This window comes from Hippocampus comes, unplaced genomic scaffold (genome assembly GCF_001891065.2).
Source record: "Hippocampus comes isolate QL1 unplaced genomic scaffold, H_comes_QL1_v1.1 scaffold293, whole genome shotgun sequence".
Lineage (NCBI taxonomy): Eukaryota > Metazoa > Chordata > Actinopteri > Syngnathiformes > Syngnathidae > Hippocampus > Hippocampus comes.
Genome location: NW_017806272.1, coordinates 22,881 through 49,296, shown reverse-complemented (window position 1 = coordinate 49,296; position 26,416 = coordinate 22,881). Strand labels below are relative to the sequence as shown.

General features: G+C 41.8%; 2 protein-coding genes and 1 long non-coding RNA gene across 7 annotated transcripts; 2 read left to right on the top strand and 1 right to left on the bottom strand.

Moving 5' to 3' along the window:
• Positions 1-699: 699 nt before the first annotated feature.
• LOC109507809 (uncharacterized) lies at positions 700-6,096 on the bottom strand. 2 transcript variants are annotated; one of them, XR_002166537.1, is made up of 3 exons: positions 3,972-6,096; positions 2,245-3,182; positions 700-1,978 (listed from the first exon to the last, which is right to left on the bottom strand). It is a non-coding gene; the product is annotated as an uncharacterized LOC109507809 (long non-coding RNA). The 2 variants fall into 2 exon arrangements; XR_002166536.1 differs by lacking the exon at positions 700-1,978 and having other exon boundaries at positions 2,093-3,182.
• Positions 6,097-6,668: 572 nt separating this feature from the next.
• LOC109507825 (uncharacterized) lies at positions 6,669-15,332 on the top strand. 4 transcript variants are annotated; one of them, XM_019857508.1, is made up of 9 exons: positions 6,669-7,775; positions 8,682-8,844; positions 9,251-9,310; positions 9,537-9,601; positions 9,683-9,757; positions 10,105-10,258; positions 12,590-12,697; positions 12,803-12,851; positions 13,016-15,332. In XM_019857508.1, the coding sequence occupies exons 2-9, from the start codon at positions 8,704-8,706 to the stop codon at positions 14,041-14,043; spliced, it is 1,680 nt and encodes a 559-aa protein (XP_019713067.1). In that variant the 5' UTR covers positions 6,669-7,775; positions 8,682-8,703; the 3' UTR covers positions 14,044-15,332. The 4 variants fall into 4 exon arrangements, with proteins under 4 accessions (XP_019713067.1, XP_019713065.1, XP_019713063.1 ...); XM_019857506.1 differs by lacking the exon at positions 6,669-7,775 and adding an exon at positions 7,782-8,077 and having other exon boundaries at positions 8,120-8,844; positions 9,254-9,310; XM_019857504.1 differs by lacking the exon at positions 6,669-7,775 and adding an exon at positions 7,782-8,077 and having other exon boundaries at positions 8,120-8,844.
• Positions 15,333-15,592: 260 nt separating this feature from the next.
• On the top strand, positions 15,593-26,105 carry LOC109507811 (uncharacterized). The gene is made up of 32 exons (XM_019857473.1): positions 15,593-15,909; positions 16,277-16,464; positions 16,633-16,812; positions 16,900-16,974; positions 17,285-17,356; positions 17,438-17,515; positions 17,591-17,680; positions 18,250-18,348; positions 18,451-18,534; positions 18,618-18,677; positions 19,019-19,152; positions 19,236-19,290; positions 19,599-19,650; positions 19,741-19,874; positions 19,989-20,222; positions 20,522-20,627; positions 21,335-21,412; positions 22,002-22,201; positions 22,344-22,526; positions 22,683-22,757; positions 22,839-22,910; positions 23,106-23,186; positions 23,273-23,362; positions 23,601-23,699; positions 24,158-24,244; positions 24,381-24,440; positions 24,554-24,687; positions 24,926-24,980; positions 25,133-25,184; positions 25,374-25,507; positions 25,624-25,860; positions 25,989-26,105. The coding sequence occupies exons 2-32, from the start codon at positions 16,294-16,296 to the stop codon at positions 26,097-26,099; spliced, it is 3,372 nt and encodes a 1,123-aa protein (XP_019713032.1). The 5' UTR covers positions 15,593-15,909; positions 16,277-16,293; the 3' UTR covers positions 26,100-26,105.
• The last annotated feature ends 311 nt before the right edge of the window (positions 26,106-26,416 follow it).

Sequence of the window (26,416 nt, the reverse complement as noted above, 5' to 3'; positions counted from 1 at the left end):
AAACAAAAAAAACATGAACACGTTTTGCAGTTGTGTTTGATTCAATGTCCCGAAAAGGAAATGACCTGGATGGCTGAAATATTCACAGGCGTAGTTTAACAATGCAAAATAGTTTTTATGGATAATCCCTGCTTGCTTCTGACTCAAACGTACTGTATGCATACGTAGTATCAGGACAGACCTCCATCCGTATGTGTTATACCAAGGTTAAAATCGTTTTAGATTTTTATTTGGTTTTTTTTTGTTTGTTTGTTTTGACTTGTTTTTTTTTAATTACCCGGTAAGTTATAGTTTTAGAGCATTGTGGGGTTTTTTTTGTGTTTTTTTTTAAGAAAATGATTAGTTTGTTTTTCAATTTATTTTAGTTAGCTTGTATATAAAGTATCGGTTAGATAATAATGGCGGCACGACAGTCGACAGGTTAGGACACCGGCCTCGCAGTGCAGAGGGCCAAGGTTCGATTCTGATTCCGGCCTTCCTGAGTGGAGTTTGGATATTCTCCCCGTGCCTGCGTGGGTTTTCTCGCACATTCCAAAAACATGCATGGTAGGTTGATTGATCCTAATTGTCCCTAGATGTGATTGTGAGCGCGAATGGTTATTCGTCTGTGTCCCCTGCGATTGGCTGGCAATCAATTCAGGGTGTACCCCGCCTGCTATATGATGAGAGCTGGGATAGGCTCCAGCACCCCCGCGACCGTTGTATGAGCGGAATAGAAAATGGATGGATTGATGGATGGAGAGATGAAAATAAATCAGTGACATGTAATGAAGCAAAGTAAACTACAGTTCCCAAACGATTGTTTGACCTTCATTCTGTGTAGTGCAGAAATAGATGTATTTAAAATAAGCCCCTATTTGCTCATGTTGTGTTAGAATATTGGAACACACCTCAAAATGTATTGCCACATTTAAAGGGTAAGTTTAAAAAAAAAAGTCTTTTCTAAGCACCCCCACTAATCTAAACATGGTATTCGTTAATATTGTGTATGTGGAATATGAATTAAGTATTCTTCTGTTGGAATTGTTATGCGGTTGGCAACGTACTCCAACAATTCATTACTGCCACCAACTCATGTATTTCACTTTCCTAAGAGCAAAAAAATAAGCCAATCAGCAGTCAGCTTCTCCTACCCTCTTGATCGAATTCCCTCCATGACCACCTCCACATTTAGAATATCTTTGATTGACTTTGCACATCGCAACAACCACTCCCTTCATCTGAGCTAATTTACTCCAAACCTGGTTTACTTTTCTTGGCCCCGATTAGAGGGTCTAAATCCCCTTCCCCGCTTTTCGCCTTTGCCTTTCCTATCCCATGCGGCAGTTGTGCAATCGCCACATTTGACGCCATCTTCCTGATCTACCTCTGAGCAGTCATCAGAATAGGTTTCTCTCTGTCAGCGTCTTGGGGCCAACCCCCAAAGAGGAGGCTGTGTATTAAGCAGCAAAATCTACCTGTTTTGATCCATCTCAGGGTACAGCCAGTTTGTACTGTCACTTGCTGTCGGCTGAAAATAACATCAGTGCCTAAATGCTCATCTTGCAAACAGCACATGACCATTTTCAGAAAGGTGAGCCGTCGACGGTCATTACCCGATCTTTTAGGCACTGTGATGTCATTTTCTGTCAATGAGAAAAAATGGCCACCCCGCGATAGGTGGATTTTTCTGCTGAGCTCACTTTCCACAAATTAGAATGCCCTCTTTAGACTATAGTGGGGGTGCGTAGAACACATTGTAAAGAACATTTCCGATTTGACTTCCCCTTTTGACAAGACACGCAATGTCCTGCAGGAGCTGCATGCTTGATGTCCTTGATGAGGGGCATCTTCTATTTGTCACAGATCAACTTGGGTTTGGCCTGGAGCCTTTTCCAGCTGACTTTAATGAGGCAGTGTCATCCACCCAAATCTCACGGGAACTCACCCTCGAACACCAGTTGGCACGCCTCTTCTGGAGATCCTGCGAACCCAAGGTCTTGACAATGATCACGCCGCAAGTAAATGCGCATTAGCAAAAGCGTGAGATCACCACAGCTCTTCGGTTCTGTTGCCGAAGCGTTTCGGTCACTGAACTCGACCAGTTTTAACGATCAGTGATGCCTTCACCAATGGATGTACAAACATGAGAAACTTTTCACGGAAGTGGTGACGACGGAGTCAGGCGAGCCCTTTTCTCAAGCCATCCCAACAAGGAAATACCTGTGAAACATTACAGTGAAATCGAGAAGTTCTTGGCCATACCACTTGTCTATTTGGAAGTCACTTCTGTGCGAATCATTGGCCCTTCCTCGGAGGAGTGAATTTATTCTTCCATGAAAATACAAGAGGAGCAAGTTTTTCACGCTTGCACTTCCCGAAACTCTTGGCTTGCGACTCAAGTCCTCAAGTGAAAGCAATTCATGTTGACCATGGCACCGGAACAGCGGATGAAGAGCGCCAAACCGCATTCCCGTGTGGGATGGAGCCTGAAAAGCTGGAATATCGGGGTATTACCTGCAAGATCAACTCTCCACATGCAAGGTATGCTCTTTGAACATTTGACCCGTATCCTGCATGTACATTTAGCTCGAGCAACACAAAATCAGTTGCTTTTCCTCTTTCTCCTGTGTGTGAATGCACATACAGTGTAATGCAATCGGGGGTGATGAATTAGCTGCATACACATCCGATTCAAATGGTCAACATCGTTATCAGGCTTCTTTCTGCAAAGCTTGCTGATGAGCCGATCATTTGAATCGGGTGTGCTGGAGGAGGGGGACATCAAAATCTGGGGGGTTAGGGGGTCTCTCGTATCTGACTGGGGCACCCCTGAGTTACATGTTAAAAAGGGAGTAAGTAGTAGTACGATATCACTTAACACAATATATTAACACTTTCATTTTCTATCTGGGCGTAACAAAATCACATACCATATAACAATATGCAATACTGTCATATTATAATTAACCCAATAATAACTTGCTTCTGCTTTGTCCTTGTATCAATGACCTATTATGACACAGTCGGACACAATTTGACAACATACCTCAAGCTATAGATTTTTCTTGTGACAATGGCCCAATCATAAAGCAAATATAAATAACACATCATCATACCGAACAATAATCTAGTCATACATACTGTCATGTTACATCTACATTAACCAGGTGGTCCCTCCTCTATGTTGCATCGCTTCTACACTGAAAAACAAAAGTTGGAGTTGCATTACAAAAAGACATAGGTTGATACATCCAAATCATGTGTGTGTGTGTGTGTGTGTGTGTGTGTGTGTGTGTGTGTGTGTGTGTGTGTGTGTGTGTAACTTTTTTTACACGGGGACAGTTTGGCATTTACAAACTGCATTTTGTATTTCCTTGGGTAGTCTCTGTGTGATATTAAAATTGGTTTGATGAACAGAAGTCTTTCTATGAAAGAACACAGAAATCAGGATGGAGGCAAGTATTTCATCTTGGGCACGGGCACGCGCGCGCGCACACACACACACACACACACGAACGAGCGTGCACGCACACTCCTGTTACTCTGTCCATCCTCCCTTTGAAGTATAATTTAATGTCAAACAAAATTTTTTTCAATAAAGGAGTATTCCTATTTTGACACATTCTAACCATGCAATTATCCCCATGACCTTAAAATGTAAGTTCTATGTAACAAAACAAATCTACATCATCTCCACTACATTTTTATTTTACCTTTTCTTACAAACGACTTCGGACCCATCTATTTCATAAATGAACTGTCTTTAAAGAGTTGATGTTATGCCGTTCATACCTGCAGCTCTTGAATCTCATGAAAGATGTGGTTAAGTGGAGCATGTCATTTTCTACTTGTGAATGATGGTCACTGTATTGACAAATATGTAGTTCCTGTTTATCATATTCAACAATCTTTCGTGTTAATATTTGACTAAGTCAGATTTTTGTCGTCATGCACAAGTAAATTGTATTCGTTGTTTTGTTGTACCATACCTGTTTGTGGTTTAGTTGCCATTTAGTGCTAGGGAAAGGTTAATCAGTGAGATTTTTTTTTTGTTTTGCTTTATTTTTTTTTTTTTAACCAAAAGACAAAAATACACGTGTAATTTCCCGTAACACCAGCCCTCGTAGCGGTCTTCATTAGCCACACGCAACAACAAACAACTTTGCATCGATCTGCTTACGTCGTAAGAGAGAGAACGACGCAGCTAACGACATCCTACGTAGAAACAAGCTATAGGATTTCGCATCTAACTGCTTACGCAAAATGTCAATTGAAATGTTGACGTACATGGAGCGCTTGAGACAGCAATTGTCGTCAACTGCGTTTATTTTATTATGAGGATGGGTCGGTGGGCATGGACACGACTTATACTATTATGATGGGAAATTAAATTGGAACGACGTATCCTGATTTATTTTATATAATAATGAATATTTTGACCTTTGAAGTCGCTTTTTACTGGAAAAATGAACTCGTTTGGTCTGTCGTAAACAAACTAATCAACTTTGACACATTTAAATTATTCTGGCCAAAAGACACCAACCTAAATGTAATCATTAAAGCGCTACATTAAAACCATATTAAATAAACACAAGAAAGCTTTTCAAACTATTGCTTAATGCTCTTTTTTTGTTCAAAATCTCCCTGGCTGCGCTTTCTTCTTGTCAACTGTTGGTGGGAAAGTGAAAATCCTAATTATGGCCAGCAGGTGGCAGTGTCAAGGCACGATCTGAGGCGCGCATGCTCAGCAAGTCGATCTTTGATCGGTAGCGATGGAAACAAGACTAAATCAGAATATCTAGGTTATACCTACTATGAAAAATGAAGCATTTGCACCGGTTGGATGGATGGAAGGATGGAGAGATGGCCTACTGTGGTTATTTTTGAAAGCCTGTCATCTTCAGTCTCATTATTTGAGGCCAGCTCAGTCCGTCAGTCACTCAATCCATTATTATTTTATAATGCACTGTCATTAAATTACATTTCATCACCACTATTTTAGGGCGGTCAGTAAAATGCTTCGAAACAGTGTGGACCATATAACACAAAAATATAAATACTATTTCCCCTTCTCGTCTCCACACTCAGCTGAAACCACAAATACTAATTCGCACTGTTTTCTACTCGCACAAGACTCATCAATCCCTGTCCACCTATCTTATCCATAGCTTTGGGTGTCTATCCTCCTTTCCACTGGAAGCAGAAGAAAGTATTGCATATATCTTTCAGATACTCTATGACCATCTTACATGACACAACAAATTGATGGATGAGTACTTTTGAAATCAGAAGCCAAGTACACTGTTGAACCATTTATTCAATTTAAAAGCGGGGAATTGGTGACAAAAAAAATCTTGCTAGATCTCATATCTCAAGTGTTGTTTAATGTGAAGACAATTTGCATGAGCCATGAAGTTGACACAAATGATTTGCCTTCACGGTCCAAATAAAAATGATGGGTCGGATGTGGCTCCGGGGCAACACCTGTCTTCTCCGTATTTTGTCTTTGTCTTGTTTCCATGGATAGCTGATCAAAGATGGCCGACCTGCTGCATATGCACCCACAGATAATGCAGAGGACTCAAGATCGTGCCTTGACAGGCAGCATTGGGTCGCTTTTGCCTGAGATCACCATCTATTAAAGGATTGTGGAGGCTCATGAATTTGGCGAATCTTTCCAAATTCGACCGGTACAAGCAACTTGTGATTGAACAAAGTGTCACATTAACTCTATTGGTGTCACAAATGAGGGAGATGACAGTTTATTAAGTGATGACGTACCACATGCTCACACACACTACTAAATATTACTACTAAATAGAATGCAAATATTTAGCAGCTTGTAAAAACTTCATCTAGCAACTTTATCAAAAGAATTTTTTTTTGTTGGTGGTGGTTTTATAGAAGAGAACTGTTCAGAGGTTTGAGGAGTCACTAAAGCAAAAAACAAAATAGTTGTTTACATAGGCATTAAGGAAAGGATAAATCAGAATGCTTCAAATTTCTCTAGCAGTAATAGCTTCTCTTCTTGTAAAAATGGCAGGCATTCAAAGAGTTACATTCAACAGCTGATGACAGTGACCTGAGAATGCCGGTGCCAATTGCAACTTTGCAGCAAACATTATTCTGTGGTAGCATGTGTGAAAATGATTAGCTTGTTTGCATCAAGGCTGCTCCATTTCAGCGTCTGGATTCTCCTTCGCGTGCTCAAACTATACAAATTGCAGAGGTTGTCATCAGCCAAGTGTTCAAGAAGAAGAAAATCATTATTTGTCTCACAATGGAGAAAATCACAATTTACAGCAGCAAAATTTTGAGTTGAATACCTAATATGGAACAACAAATATATTTTGTACAAAAACAAATCCCGGTATGAAAATAAATCCCTTTGTTTCCTTAGAAAAATAGGCGCTTGTAGTAAGGCATTTATTTGACAGCAACGGAATACATCTTACTCAGAATTCTTTCATGCTTAGAAATTTCCAATTGCGCCAATACAATATGACATTCTATTTGATGCAATAACTGCAGAAATTAAAATACTCTAAAAAATAAGTTCATGCGTTTACCCTATCCTGTTTCCCTCCCATGTATTTTAGAGATGGAGATTGGTAATGTTTGACTCAACATCAAATTTGGAACAAGGTCTGTGCTGTTTCAGAAAAATGCTCTCTCCTTTCATTCCATATTTTGTGTCACTTTTTTAGATTTTTTTTTTAAATCAAAGTATGTTAATGAAGATGCCGTTTTCATAACTACTTAACACCCAGGGCTATATATTTTTTAGTCGAGAATGGCAATCAGAAACCTACCTGTACATACTTTCACATTGATACGGTCTCCTTTTATGAGACTTGTGACTAACAAAAAGTCCTTTTTTGCTGTCCCGTTTGTTCCCTAGACATATTTTATATATGTCATGTTTCTATTATGTTAATTTCATGTGTTTTTTGTTTTTTTTTTTGGCTACAATAAATATTAATTGCTTAGTTTACGCTTTGTTCTACTGCGGCCGCCGAGCTTCTGGTTTGAAATGTGGACCGGACGACCGATGCCGATGGTATGGATTCGCACGCATGCGCACAAGGTACGTAGAAGTCGACATCGCGGCGTACGTGATCACCTTTCCGGCGGTACGTGCCGATACCAAGCGATAGCCGCTGAACGTGACCGACGTCGGGTTAGTGCATAGAGGCCTGTAAAACGTCGCCGACGACAACCAGCACCATAAACATGCTGAAAGCTTGCTTACGTCCAACATAGCAGCGACGTAATTGACGGCTTGCTGCGCGACAGTTACGTAACGACGTAATCAGTTTCGTAACTGACGGGTGCATTCTTTATCCACTGCGAAAAACGATTAATTGAAAGGTGAAAAACCTATGCAATCCCTGTTATAAGTCATAATGCACATATGTAGATGATAAAATGAAGTTTATTGCACGTTGCTCTTGAGAAATCTGAGGTTGTTCTTGTTTGTAAAAAGATAGTTCATTCAATATAAATATGTTCTCAATGTACTTGCATTGCCTTTCATTGATACAGTGCAACATAGATTTCACATTTACACTTGACATCCAAATTAGGCTGTATGATGCCCCTGAATTATTTTGAATTTTGACATCCATGCTCTAAATTGACCATACTGTGGGTGTGAATGTAAGTGTGAATGGTCAGCCGGCATCGGCGCCAGCTCACCAGCAACCTCTGAAGACAAGCTATGCAGAAAATTGTGGATGGGTAATAAATGGGTTTTGCATGACAAAATGGGGCGAGTGATCAGGTTTGAAGAGGTGAGTCTTTGTTTGGATTGAAATGTGTAAGTAGTGGCTTTCTGATGTCCTCTGGGAGGGGGTTTCATTGGGTTTGTGCAGGACATGGGTTTTGAGGAGGGATGGCGGAGCAGGCGAGGTTATCGTACTGCTTTTTAGGTGATGAGCAGGAGTGGATAACGCTGTGTATGTTTGATATTTTGGTCAAACGTTCGAGGGAGATGGGGGACGGCAGCACATAGGTGGTGCGGGAGATGTCCCGGGTCGAGGAGAGGACTTTGGATTTATTGCAGTTTGGTTTGTGGAAGTGTGTGATCATCCAGGTTTTAATGCAGTTTGGTTGGTGGAAGTGTGTGATCATCCAGGTTTTAACATGAAAAGGCAATTTTAGACGATAGTTTGGAGGAGTAGTGCCGAGTGAGATGCCTGGTTTGGTGGGGATGGAATATTGAGGCGGCACGGTGGTAGATGATATGTCCAAGATGCAAGGTGTACAGAATGAACAGGTTACCGGTTTAGCACGGGTTTTTAAAATAATTGATATGAACGATTGTGGTTTCCTGCGGGTAAAAGTTCAATGGCATGGCAATTGGAACAGTCTTTGGAGGCTTTGACAGATGTAATTGCTCTAAGTTGTTTGCGGTGTCCTTGAAATGTCACTACTACATCATGCTGACAAGGATTCATCACTACTGTCAGACATGATGTTACATAATCCATATCCATCCATCTTCGATACAAGCTGTGGAACGAATGGCTAACGGCTCCATAAAATTATGCAAAATACAGAAAAACAAAAATGATCCTTTTTTGCAGAATTAAATCTTGCATGACCGCCACAGTCTTTTTTCTAATTGATAAATGACAAGCGCTTCGGATCAAGATCTGTATTTCTCACTGAAACTGGATCAAAATGCACCCGATCAGGCCAGAATGCCATCCGAGGCCGATGCTGCCCACTTTCCCCGTGGGGCCTCGTTTTTCCCAGCCAGCTACAATGATGACGGGCCCGAACATGTACAATGTACCGCAGCAGATCAGACCGCCGGTGCACCTTAATAGTCATGCCGGTTTCCATAATCACAGTCAGGTAAGTCGTACAACGTCTTCCCAAATATCATCTAGGGGACGAGCATTATTACCTCATAAGTAATGGTTTTCTCGGAAAAAAACATTTTTGGATTGAAAGCGACTTGTTACCAGAAGACAAATACATGTGGCATTGAGAATAGTCTAGATGAAAGATTTCCCCCTTTTTCAATTCTACTTTGTTTTTATCGTGGCTTTTATTTTTGTGAACGTTTAGGCTGCAATAGTTCCAGCTTCGGTTTCCTTGTGCACAAACTGATCGGTCGTCTCCGCATGCATGGGCAGGTTTCTCTTCTCGCAAGAAACAACCTCGGTTACATTTCAGATCTAAGATTGCTGAGATTCGTGTGTATAGCCACCGAGATCGAACAGGGAATGTGTAATAATTTTACTTTACTTTTGAACAGCAGCAACTGCCGCATCAATGGCCTGTTCAAAACGTCCTCGGTCCGCATCCTCAACAAATGGTATGAGACCAACTTTGTATTTCTGATTGAGTGACTTGATGGAGAATTTGTTAGGTCATGGTGAAAGCGTATAATTTCCTGTCCATTTTTGGACAGGAAGTGCATAGTGTTTCAGTATGTTATAATCACCCGAATCTTCATTTTTCATCTCTTTATTATTTTTTTTTGCACTGCGTGCTTGAAAACAGTTGAGTGAATCAGTTAAATTCAAAATCTCCCGTTTCAGATAAGGGCGCCATCAGGCATGATGATGACGCCCGGGGCCCCGCAGATGGTACCTGTTGGTTTTATGTGAGTGAAACCCTTACAAAGGACTACTGAAATTAAAACCTGATTCACGTCATCACAGTCTTTCTATTCCCGTCGACGCAGGAATGGAGAAATTTTGTTTGAGCAGGTGCATCCTTTAATGTCTGCAGCTCCTCCGCAAAACCTCTTCACAACTATGTAAGCTTTGTTTGCACAAACATTTCCATACTGGCTCATGAACTGTCGATGTGTTTTTATTTGTGTGTGTGGGTGTGTGTGTGTGTGTTTAGTGGATATAAAAATGGCTACTCACCCCTAAATGCCACATTTTTGTGCCATCAAAATTGAGACCAATTTAAATGATTTCAAAATGTTTCCCCACAATGAATGTAACATCTAGCACTAAAAAGAATAAAAAGAAACCGCAACTTCATGTAATTGCATAAATGTGCACGCCCCTTTTGAGACTTTGAGATTGGTACCACGCTTCATTTGACTCCGACAACGTTCCCTAAAAGACACCCGTTTTGTGCCCTTAATTTCAGTAACACAAGGAAGACTGAGCATGTGCGGGAGCGACCCTACATCAAGAAGCCGCCGAATGCCTTTATGTTGTTTGCAAACAAGTACAGAGAAGTAGTCACCATGCAACTGGAAAAGAGAGACAGTGCATCTGTTCATGTGGCCCTCGGAAAAATGGTAGGTTATGACCTGTTGGAGGAACGCTCAGGAAACGTACGGCACTCAGTCAAATGTCACGTCCAAGTCCCCTCCAAAAGTATTGGACCGGCACGGTCAATTCATTAGTTTTTGTTGTATCTTGAAGACCTGCGGGCTTCAGATCAAAAGACGAAAATGAGTCCGGCTTTTTATTTTCAGCAAAAGTATTGACATGGACATGATTAAATTGACTAACACTTAATATTTGGTGGAATAACCCTCACTTGCAAGAACTGCATAGCGCCTGCGACCCAGTGACTTGGGCCTTGTGGCAGGCTTTGGTTGAAATGCTTTTCAAGGCCTTCACTGCAGCTTCTTTCCCTTCTGATTGAGTCCTTTGTTGTGTTGGCAATGTCTTTTGGGTCTTTGTCCTGTTGCATGACGAAGCTTCTTCCGATGAGTTTGAAAGCGTTTTTTTTTTTGGAAATTGCCTGGCAAAATGGTTTTGTAGACACCAGAATTCATTCTGCTGCTACTGTCATGAGCTCCATTGTCAATATACAGTATGGTGAACCCGTTTTGGAAGCAGCCATGCCTTACAGTACCCCCACCGCGCTTCACAGATAAGCTTGTGTGTGTTTTGAATCATAAGCACATCCTTTCTTCCTTCATACTTTGGACATTTTATCACTTTGGTAAAATCATAGGTCCATCCTATTTTGTTTAAAAAGGTGAGTGGCTGGATCTCTTGACTGATATCTGCAAAATCCAATCTGGCCTCCCGATTCATTTTGCCGGATGAGTGGTTTTCATCTTGTGGAATGGACTTGATGTTTCTTCTCTGACCTGTTTGATGTCTGTTGCTCAGTACAGCAGTATTTTTATTTAGTTATTTTTTTCGGGGCATTCCAAATTGTTGTATGGGCTCTGCCTACTGTTTGTGCAATAGCTCACTTTGATTTTCTGGTTGCCCCACCCCCGTAGACACCGCTCTGGTCTTCATCGCTGAACAACAGATGCAATTTTCACAGGTGAAAACCAAAAATGTGAATTGCATTAAATGACATTTATTTCCTATCCTACTTTTGACCTGAAACCCAAATGTCTTCGCTACACAACAAAAACAAAACTTTTGGAGGGGACTGTACATAACACTGACGGTTCTTCTAAAGACACTTGTCAAGGAGCATCTTTAGAACTGGACTCATTGGACCTTCAACAGACTCATCAAATGGCAGAACCAAGTACTTGATGAGTGTCTGACACCCCACACGCAACATGCATTATGCCCATATTGAGTACAATCAGTACATCAGTTAGTTGTGGAGGTCTTGTGTACAATGGAAAGATTCTAGGAAGTCCCAAGTAGACATAAACTCTGGAACCAGTCTGGTCGGTGCTGGTTCTCCCAAGCATTTTACACAACCTAACAAGTACCATCTTAAAGAAAAAAAAAAAAACAAACTCACTACCACTAACGACAAATATTAACATACAGTAGTGTATATTCTTAAAGTATATAGGTTTTTTTAGGCAATAAAAAAGTCTAAAGCACTGTATCATGCACTGTGTTTACGTTTAATGCAGTGATTCTTTTTACACACCACTAGAGGGAGCCAACATCACCGGTGGTACTGCTACCACATTTTGAGAATCACTGTTGTAGGGCAAAGAACGTGTTTTGCTGAGCAAGATTGTTCCATGAGTTCTGTCATTTCGGATTTTCTCTGAGGTCATGACCGAGTGCGCTTTATGGTTTTGTCGAGGGAATCGCTTAAGCAGCGGTGAGAACGGAAACGGCAGGGACTGCGTTACGCTGGGGAGATGGAGGCAGACGGTCGTGCGGGATGCAGTGGTCGTTTCGGCGCGATTACGTCCGACGGTATAATCCTGTGTTTTGAAAGCAACAGTTTGTTGATAGCTCATGCTCGTCCTGGTTCCTTTGTCCAAGCTAAAACAGCGCTAAGAGGACGAGAGCGAGCCAAGCAGTTGCTGACAGTGGCTACTGCCGGAGCCCCGTGATCACGGAGCCCCGCTTGGAGACAGTGAGGAAAAAAATGATTTCAACTATGTAAAATTGGTTTTTAATTGGAGTGGGGGAGACGCAGAGCTCAATCCGCATTGTGTGGTTTGTGACTGGATTAAGTAATTACATGTCAACATCATCATCAATCCTTTTTCGAGCCATATTTACCTTCAACTACTTTGACTTTACTTCTGCTCATTTGCAAAATGTCTATTATGACACATCACTGAATTTGTGTGCATTCCAGTCTTTTGTAAATATGTGCTGATTTGGTATTTAGCCCGAGCAGACGTCCTTTTTGAACATGTTTGTGTTTTTTGTTTGTGTTTTTTGTGCGTTCACAGTGGAAGTTGCTACCACAGGCGGACAGGGACAAATACTACGAAGAAGCAGATGCGCAGAAACGGCGGCACGCTCAGCTTTATCCTCGTTGGTCCACCTGTGAAAACTATGTTAGTTGCACATGAGCGTCTGCGACTCGCATGATGATGACGGGAATGGAAATGTTTGCTTTGATTGTGGGATATGCTGAAGGGGGTGTTTTCTTTTTTTTTCAGGGGAAACGCAGGAAGCGGCGAAAGAGTAAAGTACAAACTGGTGTTTCAAGTACGTCACCACACATCACCACAAACTAGCCCGCCACATTGTTAGAGTAAAACCGCATTTCCTTGGGCAGAATTTTGACAACATGGCAGCCATTCTTGTTTGATGCAGTGTTGCTGTAGTTTGAGCAAGTGGAAAAGATAGTTCTCCTCTTGATCTCTTTGCAGAGGATACACCAGATCCTGAAGTTGCACATACCAATAGCATGTGCCTTTCTACAGTCCAAAAGGACATCATGGCATGTGATGAATTGGACTCCTCTTCCGAAACAATGCATTACAACTCGCAGCCCCCTTCCGCCCTCGATTCAGAAGAGTCTGTGGAAGCACTGATTGAAGAAAAGAAATTCATGCAGATGCCGTGTGGCAAAAATGAACTTTCAATTGCTCCCGATGGGCAACCTCAAGGAGAAACTCTTGAGAACGACCATGCACTGAATCTCCTGGATTGCATGCTTCTTTCCCCTGCTTCTCAGATTGAGCTTCAGAGTGTCGAAGATGGGTTCCAGTTGTTACTGGAGCATTTTGAGCCTCAGGGCCTGCCGTTGCTTACCGAGGCTGAGGAGTATACCAAGCCCCTGAGCATAGGGGAATCGCAGCAGCTCATCATCAAGGTGTTCGAAGGTCCTGCGCTGACGGGAAACATAAAGGTAGAGACCCAGGTGGACCTGGCTGTGCAGGGTCACACAGTAACAGCCGGCCCCTCGAAGCCTCTCAACAAACCCATCCAATTAGCACTGGAGCATCTTGACGCAAAGGAAGAGATACAACCACGCCTCATCGCACACTGTCAGACGTTGGTGGCAGAGACCATAAAACAGGAGGCGCTCAATCAGGTACCGCTGCGACTTCTTGAGGCACCTTCCTCCGTCGCACTCGGTGTTAAGGAAAAGACCCAAATGACGACGTCCGTGCAGAGTCAGAAAACAAAACAAGTATTCAATCCCCTCACTGTTCATCATCACAAATCAGAGTCCTCCAGACTACTGAGTCAAGACACGGAGATCCAAGCGCCATTGGTGGACTTTGAGACTTCCGTTAGGAGTCAGAGTCAGAAATTAGGGTCCATCCAGTCGCTAAGTAAGGAAAAGCTCTCTGGACCACTGCCTCATGTTGAGACCCTGTCCGCTGCATCACATTCAAGAGGTGGTGACCTCCTCCAGTGTCTCAGTTTTGGTGATGAGCTACAATTCTAGTTTAGTGGTGTCCTCCAGATGGTGGATTCTAAACATCTGTCCTGTTTTCTTTTGTGATGAGACATCAAGAAGCTCCTTTTTTTGGGGAGGGGGGCGGTCTTTTCCAGTTAAACCTCTCTTCCAATATCTGTATCAACACAATCCACAGATTAAGCACAAGCAGGTCTGCATACCGGTATTCCTTTTAAAATGACATTTTAGAAGTTTTTTTCATGGACACCAGCCGAGGCAGCGTGTTGGTTGTGCCAAAGTGAGATGTACTTAACAGCTTAAGAATCATTGGCTCGGGGGTGAAAATAAATATCAGTATTGCGACGTATTATGGATATACCTTCCTGTACAGTATACAATATGCCAGTATCAATTCTATAGTGATACTGTCACCTTCCGATATAAACCCATTTTTAATATGTGAGACGACACATGAATGTCTAATCGACACAATTTGCTACTTGGAATTTGCCATATTTTGAGCGCAAAGCTACTTTTTTGAATAAAGCAAGTTAAAATACATTGGGATAAGTAACGTCATGTATTGCGCGACGAAAAGGCCGGTTTTTGCTGAGATTAATTTTCATGTCAAAATCGAGCATCTAACTCTGGATTAGTTTGATTTCTATGTAAATTGCTTCATGTTCCTCATGTATACTTCTGCTTGGAATTCATGTAACCGTTTTAAAGCTTCTTGGAATTCATGTAACCGTTTTAAAGCATATACATATGGTGATACATTATTACGGTAATATAATGACAAATATGTATTTTTGTATCAAATTATCTAATGTGTGCTTATTGTGCAAACTGATGGGACAAAATATCCACCCCAGGGATGGCTCCAGGATTTATTTTTTCCCTCTCGGGGCTGAAAGAGGGCTGAGAAAATAATTTAGAAATATATTTTAGAATATCAAATAAAGTGCTGGTGGGTCTGAACTGGGCTGAACAGATTTCTATAAAGCCTTAGCCCCGGTATAGTGCCACCCCTGATCCATCAGGGTCAACAAACACCTGAACCGCAAAACAGTTTCTTCCCTTCTAATGGACTTCTCTATATTTCATAAATTGTCTGTATGCAGTTTATTTGACCTGCTGTAATGTAACAATGAAAATGGATTTACTAGTAGAATCAACTTGTATGTTTTGCTATTTTTTGAGTTTATATTTGACCAGTTTTCTGTAAATATTTGTCTTGGTATACTATGTATATACTGTACACTCATTTATGTAACTCTGAAGATGAACGGACAGGTGGAATCAACCCTGATGAAATAAAAGTAATTCTGAGATGACATTGTGAGCCCACTACATGCTCCTTTTGAGTGACTAAAGTGACAAATACTTCAGGCCCTTGTTTCCATGATGCTATTATTTTGTTAATTTCCAAAATATCATATATCAAGGTTTTGTGAGTCCTTTGTGAAAAATGCCAGATCAATGAAATTATCTAATTATCCTTACAACTTACTGACGTCAGTGTTGGCAAATTAAAACACGCACGGACTTTATATTAGCTCCTGAACGCACCACAAAGAGTCGGTGCGCTCCCGAAATGCAACCGATATGAAACAAGCCACTATTTTTCCCGTTATTTTTTTTCTCTTCATGATGAATATTTTGTACATGTAAGTTTCTGTGGCACTGCAGAACTCAACTTGAATTAACAAGAGTACACCAGTCAACACGACATAATTTTACTCTTTTTAATGAGATGATAAAACGTCCACAGAGACTGGTGACGAGTGCTGCCCACTGGTTGCTTTCTGAGCGTGTCAGATGCAGCCCACACACGTTCTATGTCTCGTAAGTATTACCAACGGTAACAAACGAGGATATTTCAAGAACAACCAGACAAGTAATTTTAAATAAGTAAGTACATAATAGTTGAACTTGTAAGCTGTGTTTAATGTCCCCAGTGGGGGCTTGACAGCTGTATCGAGACATGGCCACACCCACTCAGCTGTCGTCGACTCGTTGAAGCGTGTTTTGAAGCTGCCATGCCATTATATGAATTTGTGTGGGGAATCATGATACTGCAACCTCCCAATGTATATACAGTATGACGGTAAAATCGAGCTTGCAGTCCCAGCAGGCACAGCCGAGCGTCACGGTTTTTTTGAGACCCCCTAGTGGCCACCGGGTCAATGTAGTGCAGCGGTTGCATTTGTTTGTTGTTTTTTTTTTTTTTCCAAATGCCAATCTCCATCGCTTACTTAATGTGTGTTGCATTCCTGAGGTCATCAACCAGTTGCCATGGCTTCGGGTGGGGTCCCGATTGGTGGGGTTCCGACTGGGACCTCCTACTGGCCCAGCAGGGTGGAGCTGACCATCTCCTGCGAGAACCTCATGGACATGGATGTCTTCTCAAAGTCTGATCCCTTGTGTGCCTTGTATATTAACTCCTCAGACTCACGTTGGCACGAGGTCTGCACAGTACTCTCGCCACCTGTTGATGACATTCTGTGAAGTTCTATATATTTTTGCGAGCATGATGTTTGATTTTGTGCATAGAGTATGCACCATGGATGCAATTAATTCCTTGTAACACATCAGATGAGTTTTTTTTCACGTTTGCTTTTCCTGGTGCATCAGTTAGGGCGCACTGAGATGATCCTGAACTGCTTGAATCCAAGGTTCGCAAAGAAGTTTGTCATCGACTATTATTTCGAGACAGTGCAGAGGGTCAAGTTTTGCGTGTATGACATAGACAACGACACCTACGACCTGGAAGATGATGATTTTCTCGGGGAGCTCGAATGCACTCTTGGCCAGGTAAGCTTCATCTCGTCAATTCAAGACGATCGTGTCATTCTTCCGACCTTTTCCCTAATTATGCGGTGCTACTCGTCATGTGCCCAGATTGTTTCTAACAAGCAGATGACTCGACCGTTAATGTTGAAGGATGGGAGGCTTGCAGGTCGTGGTACTATCACGGTAAGTATCGAACAGCGATTGACTCCAGTGGATTGCACTGCTCAGCTGTGATCAATAGAGGTGCCGTTGATTCGGTCTCAACTGGTTTGCTCACTCTCGAACAACCTTATGACGTCAGCTATGGAAACTTAAATCTTTCATGATTATAATAGTTAACCGGCATACCACAGGTAGAAATATTAAGGAAATGATGTACAGAATACACATTTTGCAGAGGATTACGACCGTGTTCTAATGATAAAAGGCGCTTATAAATCAAATTTATTATTATTATTAAAAAATGGTTGATTTATTTTTTTTCTTTTTCTAGATCTCCGCTGAGGAAATATCAGACACCAGGGTAGCAAACTTTGAGGTGTCCGCATGCAGGCTTGATAAAAAGGTAGCAAGGATCATAACACGCAAATACTCTCTGCGGTTGCCATAAAGTGACTGAGACTTTTTCTCTGATCTGGGTTCTCAGTTTTTTTGGTGGTCAGACCCCTTTCTGGAATTCTACAAGCAGACAGGCACTGGATGGCAGCTGGCTCACAGGACAGAGGTACCCATGCCTCGACGACTTCCCCACTTGTCTTCCTTTGAAACATTACACCCGCTTTGGATTTGTTTGATGTAGGTGATAAATAACAACCTCAACCCTACGTGGAGACCCTTCCGCATCTCTTTGCGATCTCTCTGTGGAGGAAATGCCGAAACAACTATAAAGGTGAAATATTTGGCTTCATTTCGAATTGCCGTGTCCCTTTCTTGCACCCACTACCCCAGAGCAATGCTGAGATGGATGAATATTTTGCTGCCATTTGAAATGTCATGCTAATTCAACCTACTAATGACACTAATATCTCCTGATTGCATTTTCTCTTCATCTTACAATGCTCCAACACTTAACGCCAGAGGGTACTTGCAGCCCAGCTGGATGAGCGATGTGTGTGTGTTTGCACAGTTCATGGCATCATCACATAAAGGTCTGCCTTTTTGATTTTTTTTCCCCCCCTCCTCACTTTGTTTGTATTGCACTTACTGAGTTTGTGTTTGACCAGATTAGGTTTAATTTACTAAAATCCGCGCCGTTGGCATTGTGCGTCGTCGACTAATACTGTGAGAGTTTACTAAAATGCTAAATAGCAGGTGCTAAACTGCTCCAAAATTGCATTACTTAATAGATGGTATCTTGTGGTTTTGTCTTTAAAAAAAAAAAAAAACATTTTGCATGACAAAAACTCTTGTGACATTTTTCTAACGACTGCATCTCAAGAAATGTGTTTTTGTGCTCAGGTTGACTGTTATGACCATCATGTTAGTGGCTCCCACAGGCTCATTGGAAGTTTTAAAACCACCCTTGCCGAGATGCAAACCGCAACGCACGTCTCCCCTGTAAGCACATTTTAGCTCCCATCAAGTCGTCGTGGTGTTCCGTGACTTGTTTTTGCATTATCGTCTTCGTTTGATAATATGACTCATGACCTCTCACGACAGGTTGAGTTCGGTTGCATTAACCCAAAGAAGCTAAAGAAGAAAGACTATCAAAACTCTGGGGTCATTTACATAAAGCGCTGTCAGGTAATTGATTCGCTGAACCCTTCTTCACGACGTCGACTGCATTATCGTGCAAAGGTTTATGTTCTTATGTTAACCTGGCCCAGGTGGAGAAAGAATACACCTTCCTGGATTATATCATGGGAGGTTGCCAACTGAACTTCACCGTGAGCTCATACGTTTACTTCCCCCCCCTCCAAACAATTTTTACCAGTGTGTTTCGATTCCATTATGTTATTTTAAAAAATATATTTTATGGAGAGATATTTTGGGCAAGTCAAATTTTTCACACTACAACCTCTTCCAGCCACGCATTTGTGGACTTTGCTTTGTGCGCTGAGGCACAATGCTGCTGCAACACAAAAATTGCAATTTGAGGCTAACTGAATGATTATTTGACTGATAAAGAGGTGTGCAGTATAGTGTACACAACAGCAAGGCAAATCTCTCACTTTGCAAATACTTTTGTCTGAACTCCTCCTTTTTTTTCTGTATGAACTTGGGCCAGATTGCCATTGATTTCACTGGTTCGAATGGTGATCCCAATTTACCCACTTCCCTCCACTATATCAACCCCGAGGGCTATAATGAATACCTGTCTGCAATCTGGGCAGTGGGCAATGTGATCCAGGACTATGACAGGTACAATCCCAGCTCTGTTCTATCCCGGATTCTCAACACGAGAATCCAAGTGAGTGTTAACACCTGTATGCATTTCTCTTTAGTCACAAGAAGTTCCCAGTTTTTGGGTTTGGAGCCCAGATCCCTTCAGCGTGGAAGGTATATATGGAGGCGGACAAAAATCATCCAGGAAGACATGTTGATTGATCCAGTTCTCAGTTCTGCATACAGCACAAACACCACATGAATTTCATGAGATATTCAAACTGGATCTCAAATTTGAGTATTGACAGATGCATGGTGTGACTTTTCTGTTAGCGGGCGTATGAGTTGGACGCCCCAGCGGCAACCTCACAGCAGTTTATAGCTCTGGTTGCATTTGAACTTATGCCTGCAGTGATAGTGACACAATTTGATGTTGGTTCTCCGAGGGAATACTTTCAATTTTGTTTTGCCAATGCACGCAGGTTTCCCATGAGTTCCCGGTCAATTTTAATCCATCAAATCCATACTGCGATGGTAAGTTCTCACGCGACAAAAACATGTTGGGTATTATGGGAATTCCTCTCCCTCGGTGCTGCTCTTAAAGCAGAATTTTTGTGATTGCAGGCATTGAGGGTGTGGTGCGTGCGTATCAGCAGTGTCTGCCCCAATTGAAGCTTTGGGGCCCAACCAACTTCTCCCCAATTATCAACCATGTCGCCCGTTTTGCCAGACAAGGTCTTTACCAGAATAAAGCTGCAGTAAGTAGCTCATTGACACGTTTGGTCCAAGTGTGTGCTTGTCCTTGATCATTTTAGCGACAATGTTTAATCACCGGAAGTCTACTCAACGTTTTCCCTCTTCTTCACTTGCAGCAATACTTTGTGCTTCTCATCATCACGGACGGCGTGATCACAGACATGGATTTGACGCGCACGGCAATCGTCGAGGCTTCTCGCCTGCCCATGTCCATCATCATAGTGGGTGTCGGAGGCGCAGACTTCCGCGAAATGGAGTTCCTTGACAGCGATGACAAACCGCTGCTTTCACCCAGTGGGGAAGCCGCTGCACGGGACATAGTCCAGTTTGTGCCTTTCAGAAGTTTCTGCGTGAGTAGCAAGCCACACATAACGTTCACCATCATCATACAAATTTTTTTTCTAGTTATGTACACAGTTGCTTATGTTAACAGTTGCTTCCGGAAAAAAAGAAACCCCAAAACCTTTTCTTCCAAGTAAACAAACTCTTTCTGAATAGTATCCCATAAGGGATTTGTGTTAGACCTTTGGGGTTTCATTGCATTTGGGGTGTGCTTCTTCTGCATAACCCACATGACACTCATAGTCCTTAAAGAGTGTAAAGAAAGACCATTCAATGTTTCTATTAATTCTCTTATTTGTCATTGCAGGGAAACAGTGTGGCACTTACACACAGTGTCCTAGCAGAACTGCCTGAACAAGTGTCGTCCTTCTTCAATTCTTACAAGTTGAAACCTCCGAACATAAACAGTGAATAAAAGTGATCTGAGATGCAGTATGTTGCTTAAAATGAATCCCGAATGCCTTGTATTTATTATTCATCTAGATCTCTTTTAACCTTTTTTCCATTTTAGCCAATTGTCACTACTTTTTTTTTTTAATGCACAACAAATTCTTTTACCCCCAAATTCTCACCGTTACTGTTGCATGTGAAGTATCCAACCCACATGTGTTTATAGTTATGGGACTTGTCACGAGCAAACAATATTATCTTGTCACGTGAATAAAATCTTAACAATGTGTGTGTGTTTTTTTTTATATTAAAATCTGACAGAATCAATCATCTTGGAATTTTTTTGCACGGGTTATTGGTCAAGTTAGTGGTGGAAAATCTTTTGAAAAAAATTCTTGGTCAGATTTTTCTCGAAAATAAACCTGGCATTTGTGCTGATTTTTTAATATGAGCTGTGACAGACCACACAGTACAGGGGAAAGCGACGGAAGAGTGAACTTAAAACGACTGTCATCTTTTTAACGACATACGCGGGCGTTGCAATGTAACAATATGACTGGATTTATGACTTGCATAAACCAAGGAAAGACTTGACTCGCCAGATTTTCTACCCGCAGTAACACGTTCAAAACCTGAAGTTACTTATTACTTAAAAAAACTTCAGTATTTCCTCGTGGGTTTGCTTATGAGGAGTAAAACGGGTGAGCCGGTGAAGAAAACGAACGCACAGGGCACCGCCCACGACACACCAGCAATAGCAGCTGGACCCTTCTCCACACCAGCCTTCCCTTCAGTGCTGCACTGCGACGTGAGTTACAGGCGAAAACAAACTTATTGTTCCGTAAAATATATTTTGTCCAGGCCTTACCGTGCCATACTGTATTGAAATTGTATCGGTTTAACATTCCTGCCAAAGTTTAAGCGGGGCTGTCGAGAATGGGTTCGCTTCAAATTCCTGGATTTTTTTTTTCATTTTTTAATTTTGCTTGCCTAAAACCGCACCCAGTTTGAATACTGCTTCTACTTAAGTTTGACACATCCATACACAGAGTTTGACATTTGAGCTCAGTCCGTTTCGAGTACATCCAGCATATTGTTCGTTGGATTAAAGCATTGAGTTTTATGTCAACTGCTCTTTTCGAGTTCAGTACTTGGTTAAAGCGTCAGCCGAATTCCCTTAACGGTATTATTATCCAAACTATCCCCATGCTTTGCCTTCGTATAACTTTACAATCTTGAATGCGGTTAAGCGTGTTATTTGCTGCAGGCTACTACAGTGACATAACACAAAACATGAATTTACAATCTCGCGAACAGCGTATACAGTACGCCCAGGCACGAACGAGCAGTTTTGTGTGTCAGTCATTAACTCGTGTTATTATTGTGTTGTTTCTAAGTGTCTCTGTCAGGTCTTGCGTATGTCAATCCTTTAGCTGGGATGGCAGCAGTTGGAACTCCCCGTCCTGGGGTCCCCGACTGTGTGACCAGGGTGGCCCTGAACCTCTCCTGTCAGAATCTGATTGACATGGATGTCCTCTCCAAGTCTGACCCACTGTGTGTGTTTTACATGAGCACATCTGGAACAAGTTGGGTGGAGGTTAGTGTAATTGTTTTTAACCTCAATTATCCCTATTAGGTGTCTGTTTTAGAACGCATCTGAAACGAGGTCAATTCCTGTTGGTTTGCCTAAAACTACACCCAGTGCAAGAAGATGACTTTGAGATATGATTTTGATTCAGGTTGGTCGGACGGAGAGAATCATGAACTGCCTCAACCCCAAATTTTCCAAGGAATTTGTCATTGACTACCACTTTGAGACAGTGCAGAACTTGAAGTTTGAGGTGTTCGACATTGACGACAATGTCGGCTGCAGTCTGCAAGACGCTGACTTCTTGGGGGAACTGGTGTGCACGTTGGGACAGGTAAAATGCTGTTTGCTTTAGAGATCGTTTTTTTTTTCTTTCTGTTAAAACAATGCACCAAAAATAACTGTGCGACATTGTACTTTTTAAGAAGTTGGTATTGACAGCGACGCTGTGGACTGATTATGTGGTGATTTTTTTTTTTTTTCTGTCCAGGTTGTGTCTTCAAGGACTCTAACAAAACCACTTGTCATGAAGGACAAGAGGCCTGCAGGAGCTGGAACAATTACTGTGATTATTCAGATTCTGAGAGCTCATATTTGCTTTTAAAAAATATTTCAGTCAAGACGATGCTTTTTCCATATATGACAGATACATGCAGAAGAAAGAACGGACAACAGAGTGATGCGATTTGAAGTTGCAGGTAGACAACTGGACAAACAGGTATTAACTTTTTGCACCCAAGGGTGAGCGTAGAATAAATCAGTGTTTTTTAGATGGCAAATACCAACAGGCTTCTGCAAAATGTCAGTGTTTGCACATTTGGGGCACCTGTGCAGCAGATCGTGCGTCACGATTGAAAAATTTTCCAAACTGCGGGTTTCAACCTCCCTTGACTTGTTTGTTCTAAAACCGCAGAGTTTTTTTGGCAAGTCTGACCCATTCTTGGAATTCTACAAGGAGACAGCAACGGGATGGCTGTTAGCTCACAGGACAGAGGTACATGCCACTGACAACGTGTTGTTTTTGGAACGTTGACTTTTTGAGCATTTACCCGATGAATGTGACGGTGTCTCATTGTGCAGGTGATAAAATACAACCTGAACCCAGTATGGAGACCGTTCCAAATCCCGATTCAGGCACTCTGTGGAGGTGATGTGGAGAAATCTATAAGGGTATTGACAATTGCAGTCCATATTTTGGGTGTAGAACGTGCAGTGTATTGCTAATTCATATTGCATATTGATTGCTGCGGTCTCATTTCTTGAGACTGTTTTCTCCACGCGTCTCTACTACTGTTTTCAACTCTGATAAAGAGAACATCTGGCTAATGTGTGCTAGTTTTTTTTTTTTCTCGTATCGGGAAACATCGTTTTTACTGGCATCTTCCTGTCTGTGACACTCTGTTTCCAGGTCGATTGCCACGACTACAGGAGCAATGGCTCACATAACTTAATCGGATCCTTTCAGACCACACTGAGCCAAATACAGCAGGCATCGCAAACTTACGCGGTAAACTCTGCCCTCATCTCAAACATGATCAACCTGAATCTGAAAACAAGGGTGTTCAAACAACGGCCAGAGGATTATTTGTGCCTTGATGCCTCGTTTTAGCCGTTTATTCTCTAATTAGGAATTGATGTTAGATGCCGATGAATAAAGGTAATTAAGTCTCAGGAGCAAATAGTCTGAATGGCGATAGTTTGCCCCACTTCCTGCTCCATCTCAAGGTCCGTTTCAGGGCTGCTCGCCACCCGATATTCTTGAAAAGTCTTTCCCTTTGTATGTAATGTCAAAGTCATTACCTTCATAATAGATTTGTTTTAGTGCATTAATCTAAATAAATCAAGGTGAAAAATGACAAAGTATCCCCCGTGTCCATTGAGTTGTCTGTAGACGGTTTAGGCAGATTACTCTCTGTTTTCGTGCAACATGAATTTCAACTTGACGTTTATATTTTCCGTGCCCAGGCTGAGTTTGAATGCATCAATAGGAAGAAGAAGCAGCGCAAGAAGAGCTACAAAAACTCTGGCATTATCGTCATCAAACAGTGCAAGGTATTCACTAATGTTGTTTGCTCTCTGACCCACGTTTAGTACTGTAATTCTCTCCTGAAATGATTTCATTTTCGACCTGTGCTTTTTTTCCCAAATACAAAATTGATTATTTTCTGTTGCAAACACGCATATGCAGATCGTCAAGGAGTACACTTTCCTTGATTACATCTTTGGCAGCTGTCAGATTAACTTCACCGTGAGTGGAGAGTTACATCTCTTATTATTATTATTATTTTTTTTTTTGGTCCAGCACGTTATTCATATCTTGGGATATATTTGTAATATTCGTTATCTATCTGCGCGGGCCAGATCGCCATTGACTTCACAGCCTCCAATGGGGATCCCAAAACTCCACAGTCCCTTCATTACATCCACCCCCACGGCTATAATGAATACCTTTCGGCGATCACGGCAGTTGGTAATGTCATCCAAGACTATGACAGGTAAGTAGGCTTTACATCCAGGCAAGTAAAAGAACATTGTATTGTCATTTCATAGTTGGACGGCCATGATATGATGGCCCCTGAATGTTCTGAACTCGAATTACAAAATCGTTTAACAAATACAGAAGGTGTTGTCTGTGTGTCATTGGATTTTGAGAAATGGGGGAATCATTGTAATCTAGCCATTTATAGTCTTTTCAAATTCAGTAATCTAATGCTTTGTTGTATTTTTGTGCAGTGACAAAATGTTCCCCGTGTTGGGCTTCGGAGCTCAGATCCCTCCGATGTGGCAGGTGATTTTTTTTTTTTTTTTTTTGTGTGTTTGTGTGTGTGTGTGTGTTTGTTTGTTTTTTTTATTTTTCCTGATTTCGTTGTTGTGATATCACATTCACTTGAACCATTTGAGATTTGTACTGGATTGGATCGGCTGAATTGAATTTTCCAGGTCAACCACGAGTTTGCTGTCAACTTCAACCCTTCGAATCCATTTTGTGAAGGTAATGAAAATCTAAAGCGAATACTTTTAACTCAGAGCCACATCAACACACACTGATAAACACACATACATAGATGCAACCACCAAAGAACCTTATTTGGCAACCTTATTGGTTGAAATGGATGCAACACCTAATGTAACGTAGCCATGATCTCCAAAGCGTTCGTCTTGATTTTGGCATGTTTTTTAGGCATTGCAGGGGTTGTGCAAGCCTACCAGCAGTGTTTGCCGCAGGTGAAGCTCTACGGCCCAACAAACTTCTCCCCGATCATCAACCACGTTGCCCATTTTGGCCAACAAGCCTTACAGCAGCATCGTGCCTCCGTGAGTTGTCAAGATGAGATGTCTCATCTGGCATTTTGTTGTCCATGTTCATTTTGGCATCTCGTGCCTTCTGCGCTAATCCAACTGAGAATTACATTTGCCGAAATGTTTTACAGCAATACTTTGTACTGCTCATCATCACTGATGGCGTGATCACGGACATGGATCAGACTCGCGACGCCATCGTCAAAGCCTCGCGTCTGCCCATGTCGGTTATTATCGTGGGAGTGGGCAGGGCCGACTTCAGCGCCATGGAGTTCTTGGATGGAGATGATGGACTTTTGCGCTCGGCTGCAGGCGAGGCTGCCATGAGAGATATTGTCCAGTTTGTTCCATTTAGACAGTTCCAAAATGTGAGTTCCGTAGAACTTTTAAAATGTGTGTTTTTTTTTTCTTTTTTGGAACTCCCATGCAATTTATCCTCTGGTTTTTTTTGTTTTTTTTTTTTACATTGACAAGTAAAATGTTTTTGTCATTTCAGGCAGGAGCTGCTGCCCTTGCCCAAAGCGTATTGGCTGAATTACCTGACCAAGTGGCCTCTTTTTTCAACTTATTAGACCTGAAGCCCCCCAGTGACCCCAGTCCTGCTTAGAATTGTGAGCAAACATAACGAATTATACCACTAATCAAGTTACTCACTCTGTTAAACCACTATTTCTTTTATTTAAAAAGGAAAAAAAACACCTTTCCTGCCTTTATCCTATTAAGTGCCAGTTGATACTTTCTTGATATGCAAATTGTCCAAACAGCCACGTGCCTACAGAAATGTTTACAAACCCACTTCAAAAATCTACCTCCTATATTTTGTAAAGTGTGGGTTATTATTATGTCAGTGTTGGCTTCCATTCTAGCTTGCTGACCCCACCTCTCACAACAACTTGGACGCTGACATGCTGTTTACGCAACAAT

What these genes read in the sequence shown, in the direction of transcription:
- LOC109507825 (XM_019857504.1), top strand. Translation starts at nt 8,668, where the DNA reads ATGCACCCGATCAGGCCAGAATGCCATCCGAGGCCGATGCTGCCCACT. An exon ending in ATGTGGCCCTCGGAAAAATG is followed by an intron (nt 10,259 to 12,589) that starts GTAGGTTATGAC and finishes GTGCGTTCACAG; the next exon opens with TGGAAGTTGCTACCACAGGC. An exon ending in GGTCCACCTGTGAAAACTAT is followed by an intron (nt 12,698 to 12,802) that starts GTTAGTTGCACA and finishes TTTTTTTTTCAG; the next exon opens with GGGAAACGCAGGAAGCGGCG.
- LOC109507811 (XM_019857473.1), top strand. Translation starts at nt 16,294, where the DNA reads ATGGCTTCGGGTGGGGTCCCGATTGGTGGGGTTCCGACTGGGACCTCC. An exon ending in TACAGCAGCATCGTGCCTCC is followed by an intron (nt 25,508 to 25,623) that starts GTGAGTTGTCAA and finishes AATGTTTTACAG; the next exon opens with CAATACTTTGTACTGCTCAT. An exon ending in CATTTAGACAGTTCCAAAAT is followed by an intron (nt 25,861 to 25,988) that starts GTGAGTTCCGTA and finishes TTGTCATTTCAG; the next exon opens with GCAGGAGCTGCTGCCCTTGC.